Source organism: Engraulis encrasicolus, chromosome 22, assembly GCF_034702125.1.
Source record: "Engraulis encrasicolus isolate BLACKSEA-1 chromosome 22, IST_EnEncr_1.0, whole genome shotgun sequence".
NCBI lineage: Eukaryota > Metazoa > Chordata > Actinopteri > Clupeiformes > Engraulidae > Engraulis > Engraulis encrasicolus.
In genome coordinates this window covers 27,118,718-27,128,717 of record NC_085878.1, presented here as the reverse complement: position 1 = coordinate 27,128,717, position 10,000 = coordinate 27,118,718, and the positions used below count along the sequence as shown (strand labels likewise).

At 49.4% G+C, this 10,000-nt stretch overlaps 1 protein-coding gene across 1 annotated transcript in view; it reads left to right on the top strand.

Annotated features, from left to right (window-relative positions):
- Positions 1 to 10,000, top strand: part of lmo1 (LIM domain only 1) — a 49,575-nt gene that overhangs the window by 28,034 nt on the left and 11,541 nt on the right. The window contains exon 2 of the mRNA XM_063189061.1: positions 2,631 to 2,844. Within this exon, the coding sequence (XP_063045131.1) occupies positions 2,631 to 2,844 (214 nt within the window). The remainder of the gene's footprint in view (positions 1 to 2,630; positions 2,845 to 10,000) is intronic.

Here is a 10,000-nt window from a genome sequence, read left to right as displayed (position 1 = left end):
GTGCGTGCTCACATACAACACACAGGCATAGACAGACACACACACACTCTCACACACTCTCACACACTCTCACACACATTCAGACGGACCCACACAGACATGCACACACATTCAAGACGGACACATACAGTGCACACAGATATGTGTAAAATAGGATGAAAGTAAGGGCTATGATGTAAAGACTGTGTGTGTGTGTGTGTGTGTGTGTGTGTGTGTGTGTGTGTGTGTGTGTGTGTGTGTGTGTGTGTGTGTGTGTGTGTGTGTGTGTGTGTGTGTGTGTGTGCATGCGCGCACGCGTGTGTGTGTGTGTGTGTGTGTGTGTGTGTGTGTGTGTGTGTGTGTGTGTGTGTGTGTGTGTGTGTGTGTGTGTGTGTGTGTGTGTGTGTGTGTGTGTGTGTGGCTGTCTAACTATATGTGTGTGCGTGTACACGGCCGTGCGCTTGTGTACTCTGAAAGGCACTTAGGCCATAATGTACCTCACTGGGGGCTGAGAGCAAGCCTTCTTGCGGTCAACAGTGTTTTAAAAGGTTAATGTTAATCCATACCAAACAAAGCCCATGAGGCAGTTCCATCATCCCGCTCGCCCCGAACTGCAAAGAGCTAAAGGGCTGCAGACAGGGTAGCACGCTCTGCGCTAACACGCTTCCCCACCAGCCAGCCAGCGAGCCCCCACAACTCCCGCCTCCACCTTTCACATCTCACCCCACCACCCCTCCCTGACTCCCATCCCACCTCCACCTCTCCACCCCTCTGCAAGCCTAAACGGAGCTAAAGGCCTGCAGATAGTGTAGCACGCTCAGCGCTAACACGACTCCCCAACAGCCAGCCAGCCCCCACAAGCCATCACCACATCTCCCGCCTCTACCTCGCACATCCAACGCCCAACCCCCTCCCCACCACCCCTCCCTGGCTCCACCTCTCCTCCCCAGGCCTGCAGATAGTGTAGCACGCTCAGCGCTAACACGACTCCCCAACAGCCGGCCAGCCAAGCCAACCCCCACAAGGCATCACCACATCTCCCGCCTCCACCTCTCACATCCAACCCCCACCCCACCACCACCCCTCCCCAACTCCCATCCCACCTCCACCCCTCCACCCCCACCCCTAAAAGGAGCTAAAGGCCTGCAGATAGTGTAGCACGCTCAGCGCTAACACGACTCCCCACCAACCCTTTGTTCCTCCAGCCCTGTAAACCCCCAGTAGCCTACTGTATATGAGTTTGCTAGCATGACTGCCCACTTACCCCCACACTAGCCACCATTCCCCCCCCCCCCACACACACACACACACACACACACACCAGACCTCATTGCCCCCTACACTCCAATCCCCACCTCCACCTCTCCACCCCAAGCCCAAAGGCCACCGCAGTCCCCACCAGCCTTCACCAGCCATCACTGAAACCCCCAGTTCTGGCCCTGCCATGGACAACCGGTAGGGCACTCGTCTGCCATGTGGCCAACCCAGGTTCGATTCCCAGCCCTGGTCATTTGCCGACCCTTCCCATCTCTCTCCCCATTGACTTCCTGTCCACCTCTCAAACTGTCCTGTCAAATAAAGTCGTAAAAGACGTAAAAAATAAAAAAAAAGAAACCCCCAGTTCCACCTCCAAACATCTCACCCACCATCCCCATCTCCATCCCTTCAACCTCCAAACACCCCAGTAGCCCCATGGAGCTCACTAACACAACTGTCTACTTGCCCCCACAAGACCCAAAACTCTGACCCCCCAATCACCCCACAACCCTGAATTTCTCCCTTTCCTGAATTTACCCCTGTGGATCAAAAAAGTTACTCTACTCTACTCTACAACCCACACCTCCACCATCTAACCCAATTCCAAACACTCCAACACACCTTCACCCCAACCCCAATGAGAAAAGTAGCCCACAGGTGCCCGTGCACTACAAGCCCCCACTCTCCACCTGCTTCCTCCTGCCTCACTGCCCCGACCCAAAACACCTGACCAGGGCACAGGAGCCTCCACTTCAGATTGTTTTTTTTTCCAGATTGCGAGTCTTTATGTATACCCACACATGGAGATTAAGTTTTGAGCACTACCCCATGGCCTTAATATCTATCTACCACTTGTGTGTGTGTGGACACGTGTGTGTGTCTACGTCGATGTGTGTGTGTGTGTGTGTGTGTGTGTGGGTGCGTGCGTGTGTGTGTGCATGTTCTGTGTATGTATCTGCTTGTTTTTGCCTGGAAGAGAGGGGAATGTAGTGTAGTGGAGGTTGTGGGATAGCGTCCAAAGTGACCTGTGTGCTGTGTGCCATGCCCGTGGCTGCGGCTGGCCTATCTCTATGCTACTGCACCGCTGTTAGCGGCGTGCGGCATGCTAATGCATATGAAACAGACACGCCATGGCTCTGCTCCCGAGGCTGTTGGCCTTATCAAAAAAAGAGCAAGGCAAGGAGAGAGCAAGAGAGAGAGAGAGAGAGAGAGAGAGAGAGAGAGAGAGAGAGAGAGAGATGGAGGAGGAGAAGGAGGGGAGTGGAGGAGGTGAAGAGGAAGGAGGAGAGGTGTGGTGGAAAAAAAAACATGAACATGAAAAGTCACTCGTGTACTTGGGCAGTAAATCACCGAGCCGCGTGCGCCTTTGCTTGTCTCTCCTTATCGTTGTACAGGTGTGCCGATGCTCTCCGTGCAGCCCAAAGGGAAACAGAAGGGGTGCGCAGGCTGCAATCGCAAGATTAAAGACCGCTACCTGCTGAAGGCGCTGGACAAATACTGGCACGAGGACTGCCTGAAGTGTGCCTGCTGCGACTGCCGGCTGGGGGAGGTGGGCTCCACCCTCTACACCAAAGCCAACCTCATACTCTGCCGTCGCGACTACCTGAGGTAACCACAACAGCACACAACAATCTCTTCTTTTCTCTCTCTCTCTCTATCTCTCTCTCTCTATCTGTATCCCTCTCTTTCTCTCTTTCTGTCTCTACACCCTATACACCTTCTACGTCAACCTCATACTCTATCGTCACGACATCCTGAGGTAACCACATCACACAACAATCTCTTTTTTCTCTATCTCTCTCTTTCTCTCTCTCTCTCTCTCTCTCTCTCTCTCTCTCTCTCTCTCTCTCTCTCTCTCTGTCTCTCTCCAACCTCTACACCCTCTTCGCCATACTCTCATACTCTGGCGTCGTGACCACCTGAGGTAACGTCAACAACATAACACAAACACCACCCTCTCTCGCTCTCTTTCTCTCCCCATTTCTTTATATCCCTCTCTTCTTCCCTCCTCCTTCTGAGGGAATACCTGAGGTAAGACAAATGAAAACTCTTCATCATCTCTCTGTCTGTCTCTGTCTCTGTCTCTGTCTCTCTACTCTCCTCTATCACGCAGCCACGCCCAGCAGTACTGGCACACTTGAAGTTTAAGTACACAATGGGAAATATCCTCAGAAAAAATGTCAACCATTATTTTACTATAGATATCTTGCGGTTGATACTAAGTAGAAAAACTATCAACAGCATTAAAAACTATCAGAGGAAAAAAAAAAAAAAAAAAAATCTGGTGTCACTGATATCGGCACCCTTTACTGGATCTCACTGTGGAAATTTGACTCAAATGTTGTAAACCACAGATGGAAATCACCTTTGGTAAATTGCTTTTCTCCATAGGACATGAATTCAGTGGGTGATAATATTTGTGTTTTGAAAAGCAACCTGTTACATGTGTTTTCACAAACGTTAAGACAGAGGAGCTGTCAGACGACACCAGAAATACTACTGTATTTTCAAAAACAAAACCTCCAAATGATAAAGGTCATCACAAAACACCATATTAATTTCAACAGTGTTATGTCATTAAGAAAACTACCAAACATGAAATTGTAAAGAACATCGTTCGATGCAGGGATAAGAGAAGAATGTATGATAGAAGTTTGAAAGGTGGGTGTAACCACCAGGTTTAACATCTACAGACCTGAAGACCAACTTGGAACAGTCTTGGACAGTTGTTTCAAAAAGTACCATGTGCCAAACACTACGCAAAGCAGGATTTGGGAGGATTGGATACCAAGCCCCTATTGCTTAATAAAAGTGAACACCTGATGTTTGTCTAAGAGATAACAGGCAAAGCAAAATGCTTTTAAAGATTTATTTATTTTTATTTTTATTTTTATTTTTATTTCCCCCATCTCTCCATCTTTCTCATCTCCCCATTCATTCCTCCCTCCTTCCCTCTATCCTCCTGAGATACATACATGTACACACACACACAAACACGCTTGTAGTTGTACAGAAGAGGCTTTGTGACATTCTAAAAAGGGGCACTCTCTTTAAATGCTGCCCCAGTCCAGACAGCGTAATCACCTCTCTCTGTCTGTCTGTCTGTCTGTCTGTCTGTCTGTCTGTCTGTCTGTCTGTCTGTCTGTCTGTCTGTCTGTCTGTCTGACTATCTGTCTGTCTGTCTGTCTGTCTGTCTCTCTCTCTCTCTCTCATGGTCCATATTGAAAGAGAGATGTGGCGTGTTAGACCTTGGCAAGGTTATTAAATGGCTCCAGGAGTCCTATGCTCCTGATATGAAGTATGTCTTGAAAGGGCAGCCTCTCTTATTCGCTTATGAATTTTCTATTTCTTTCTTCTTTCTGTGATAGTTGTGGTCAGAACACATGTTCCCTAATTGCCTCAACAGCACCTTACCTTACCTTTACCTACATTTGTGTGAGTGTTTATCTAACTTAGCGTTTCTCAACAAGGCTCTACAGGCCCCCCCAGTCCCAGGGGGCGTTAGGGAGCTTATGATGGGGTCATGGAGGCATTTGTTCAAAAAAGGCTGAGAAGCACTGATCTAACTAAATAGGCCAGCACTTACAGCTAAAAAGTTGTATGTGTTTATTGAGTTTTGGTCATTTAGCAATTGCATTGAACTTTTCCGTGTGCTTACATGTACATGAACTCATCCCCCCACCTCCAAACCAAAGCCCTAAGTAAGTAGCAGCAAGATGCTGGAAAGGAAGAAAAAGTGAGAGAGGAGAGAGGGGAAAAGAGGGGAGACGAGTGGGGGCGACTGAAGGAGAGGAGATGTGTACAAAGTGAAAACATGAGCAAAAGAGAGATTGTGAGAGAGAGACAGGGAGAGAGAGAGAAAGACAGAGGAAGAGGGAGGAAACAAGATCATGATGGAAAAGGCAGGGTACTCCATCCAGGCAGCTTGATGACGGCCTCAATGTCTTGGGCGCTGTTTCTCTACCCCTCCACCCCCCGTCTCCCTGCCATCTGCTTGCTAAATTAAACATGATTATTTCCTGGGCGTTAAGTCGCTGTCCCTGGGGCCTCCCAATAAGATCCAATCATTTATTCTCAGAGTTGGGGGCCTGCTTCCAAGGCAGGGGGGGAAAGGTGGTGTGTGGAGGTGTGTGTGTGTGTGCGCGTGCGTGCGTGCGTGTGTGGCTATACATTTAGGGAAGTGGGAAGAGGAGGTAAGGGACCCCACTCTTTCTCCCCACCCACCAGTGCTCACAGGGGCAAACCCCAACCTCACACTGGGCCTAGTGGGAAAGGGAAGCTGGTAGGGCCGTAGGTTGGTTGAGTTGGGTTAGGTTAAGACCATGGGTTGAAAATATCTTCTGCAAAATCTATACCTTTTGATCAGCTATTGGCAAGCACGGTACATTGCAAAAAAATATATATATATTGCAAAAAATTAGTTTATGACAGAATCTACCAGCCACTGTAGCCTCGGGTCTCGGCCAGCGGGCCTGTTCACTCATTTGAAAAGACTACATCATAACAACATTGCTATGACGGAATAGAGAGCCTTAAGTAACTGATTTGATCATTACAATTTAGGTGAAGGTTAGGTTATAGCAGGGGCTCTGTGCAAAGTGGTTAATATTTTCACTTTGGCTAATTGCTGGTAAGGATGTCCATCCCTGTTTAGTAATGGCTGGGAATGTGTGATTGAGAGTGAGTAACTGAGTGAGTGGGTAGTGTGAGTGAGTGAGTGAGTTAGCCAGCTAGCAAGCAAATGCCTGTCTGAGTGAGTGAGAGTGTACAAATGAGTGAGTGAGTTTGAGCGAGTAAGTGAGCGAGTGAGTGAGCTACTTTGCAAATGAGTGTGTGTGTGTGTGTGTGTGTGTGGGTGAGTGGGTGGGCATTGGGGCAATTTAGGAATAGAGACCCTCCTTCCATCCATCAGTCCAGCTGCGGGTGGGGCCCTAATGGCATTAAGATCCCACCGAGGACAGAGTTTCAGTTGGAGAGTCATCTGCCTGGCCAGTAGGCCCCTGGCCATATGGAGCCGGGTGGACATAGTGGATGCCCAGTGGGGGGGTGGAGGGGGGTCATAGCCCGGCTCAGGTAACGCCTCCAGCCAACCGCAACCCAGCCCACACACCCCCTGAGGACGGGAGGCATGTGTGTGTTAGACTCAATTAAAACACTCGGGGATTGACCAGCACTCTAAAAACTCTCTGTCTCTCTGATTCTCTCTCTCTCTCGCTCGCTCTGTCTCTCACACACACACTCTCTATCTGTGTACAGTATCTATCTCGCTCACTCACTCACTCACTCCCTCACACACACACGCATGCACACATACACACACACACAGACACACACACACACACACACACACACACACACACACACGCTCGCACACACACACACACACACACACACGCTCGCACACACACACACACACACACACACACACACACACACACACACACACACACACACACACACACACACACACACACACACACACACACACACACAAAGGCCACATCACCACCACCACACCCAGCTGCACTCAGATCAGATTCATTTCACTGTCCATTATAAAGGTCGCGACCCTGGGCTGAGCACCTGGGCCTTCTGGGTGAAGAGTGGGGATGGATAAGAGGCTAACAGTGGCCACTTCAGTAGAGGGGGAGAAGAGAGAGAGAGAGAGAGAGAGAGAGAGAGAGAGAGAGAGAGAGAGAGAGAGAGAGAGAGAGAGAGAGAGAAGCAGTCTTGAGACGAAGAGAGAGGAGAGGAAAGATGGAGAGTGTTGGGAGAGAGTGGGGGAGCAGAGAACAGAGGGCAAGAGAGAGCATGATAGAGATGCAGAAAAGAGGTGTGTGAGAGAAGTGCAAAATGGTGTGAGCGAGTGCAAGAGTGGATGGATAAAAAGAGTTGGAAGAGAAAAAAAGAGGGAAATTGAAAGGAGAGACAGAGAGAAGTGAATAAAGAGAGAAGGACAGAGCATGATTGAGAGGAGAAAAATGGAGGTGAAAGGAGAGTGAGAGAAGAGAGAGTGATAGAGAGATGGAGAAAAGCGGGAGATTGAGTGGAAAGAGAAGAGGGGAGTGAGATTGAGTGCAGAGAGGGATGGAGATTAAGAAAAGTGAGAGAGAGGAGGACAGAGAGAGAGAGAGAGTGATTGAGAAGAAAGAGAGAGTGAAGGAAAGAAAGAGAGTGATAGACAGAGAAAAGAGAACAGAGAGAGAGAGAAAGAGTGATTGAGAGGAAAGAGAGAGTGAAGGAGAGAGAGAGATTGAGAGGAAAGAGAGATTGAAGGAGAGAGAGAGAGAGAGAGAGAGAGAGAGAGAGAGAGAGAGAGAGAGAGAGAGAGTCTTCCTGTGTGTCTGCCTGGGCGCCGACCGACCGACGGCCTAATGAAATCTATCGCTCTCGTCAGCTGCTCTGCCTGAGACAAATGTGTGCCACTTAATGGCTGGAGATGCAGGAGATGAATTCTATTATGGAACAAATTAAAAACTTTCCCCACTCCACTCGTGCTGGGCCAGGGAGAGAGAGAGAGAGAGAGAGAGAGAGAGAGAGAGAGAGAGAGAGAGAGAGAGAGAGAGAGAGAGAGAGAGAGAGGTGGCCTTTTCCTTTTCAGCTGTCGATGCACACACGCGCACGGCCTTCACTAAAGTAGGTGAGGCCGACACACACACACACGCGCACACACACACACACACACACACACACACACACACACACACACACACACACACACACACACACACACACACACACACACACACGCACACGCACAGGCGCACACACACACATACTGCCAGCCCGCCCGCCTGCCTCGCACAGTGAGGGGAGAAGAATGCGTCACCTCACCTGCACTAATGAAGACCAATCTTCAGAACTCTCTGAAGAACACACACACACACACACACACACACACACACACACACACACACACACACACACACACACACACACACACACACACACACACACACACACACACACACACACACACACACACACACACAGTGCACACACAGTGCACAGACTGTACACACACACACACTGTGCAGAAACATACACACACACAGGCACACACTCCCACCCACACACGAATACACACATACTCCCACACACATACTGCATATTGCCCACACACATACACATACACACAAAAACATATACACACACACACACACACACACACACACACACACACACACACACACACACACATACCCCATACGGACAAGCACTTCATTAAAGACAGGCGGGTGGATCAAACGTACTTCCTTTATTTCTGTGGTTTTGGAGCCCTGCCACGTGCACATTAATTATGAGCGCAGCTCTGTCTGCGTTCGTCCTTCAGGAGGCTGAGAGAAACATAATGAACGCTCACCCCCCTCTCTCTCCCCTCTACCTCCCCTACACACACACACACACACACACACACACACACACACACACACACACACACACACACACACACACACACACACACACACACACACACACACACACACACACAGCCCTCCAGCTCCCCACAGCCAAGCCCCCCACTCTGCTTATTCTCCTCTTTTACTTTCTCTATTACTTTCTCCTTCTGTTCTTTCTTTTCTTTTCTCCCTCTCTCTCTCTCTCTCTCTCTCTCTCTCTCTCTCTCTCTCTCTCTCTCACTCTCTCTCTCTATCTCTCTCTCTCTCTCTCTCTCTCTCTCGACCCCCTAGCAAACACAGTTCAGGCTACTACTATATGATGTACATGGACTATACAACGACTACCACCCCCTCCATCTCTCTCTCTCTCTCTCTCTCTCTCTCTCTCTCTCTCTCTCTCTCTCTCTCTCTCTCTCTCTCTCTCTCTCTCTCTCTCACACACACACACACACACACACACACACACACACACACACACACACACACACACACACACACCCTTCAGGCCTCATGCCATCTCAGCTATCCCTCCGCACTTGACATTCAGTTCATTCCATCAGGAGACGACGGAGAGGAGAGAGGAGCCCATTATTAGCAGTTTCCACACACTCTCTTCATTATCAGCCAGAACAATAGATTAATTAGCCCTTTCATTTTTTCCACCTCACTCACTCACTCGCTCTCTCTCTCACTCTTCCTCTCTTCCTCCACCCCTCCATCCATCCCTCCCTCCCCCATCCCCCCTGTTCTGTCGCTGGCTGTGGATCTGGTGACCTCAGAGCACAGTAGCGGCAGACAAAGGGGTGCTGTGTGTCTGATTGCCCTGGACCCTGGGCCCTTAAATCATTCTCATCTTCAAGCCCATTGAATGTATTATATTACGCCGAACATATCAGTCATCTCCTTATCAAAGCGGAGAGAGAGAGGGAGAGAGAGAGAGGGAGAGAGGGAGCGGAGGGGAGGGGAGGGTGGGTTTCTTTTTTAATTGAAATTTAATTTTTCCCGACCAAATCAGGGAGACGTTACTGTACAATGGGCAAGAAGGGCAGGATCATTAAAGGGACCAGCCACCTTTTCATGAGGGCGATATCTGTGTGTCATTTGGGGAAGTTCGCTCATTAGCTGCGTTTGATGGAGAGACATTTAAAGCCAATCATGCCCCGGCACACTTTTTAGATGTTTTCTCATTTTTTTCCCCCTTTTGAACCAGCTCGGTAGGGGAGGGGGGCGTAGTAGAGCTTTAATGGTCGTCATGTACTGCTGTAGTTATGGCAGCCGTGGCCTAGTGGAAGTGGTCTTTAAACCAGAGGGGTGCAGGTTCGAATCTCACCCTTTCCTCTCACCACGCCTCCATAAACGGCTTA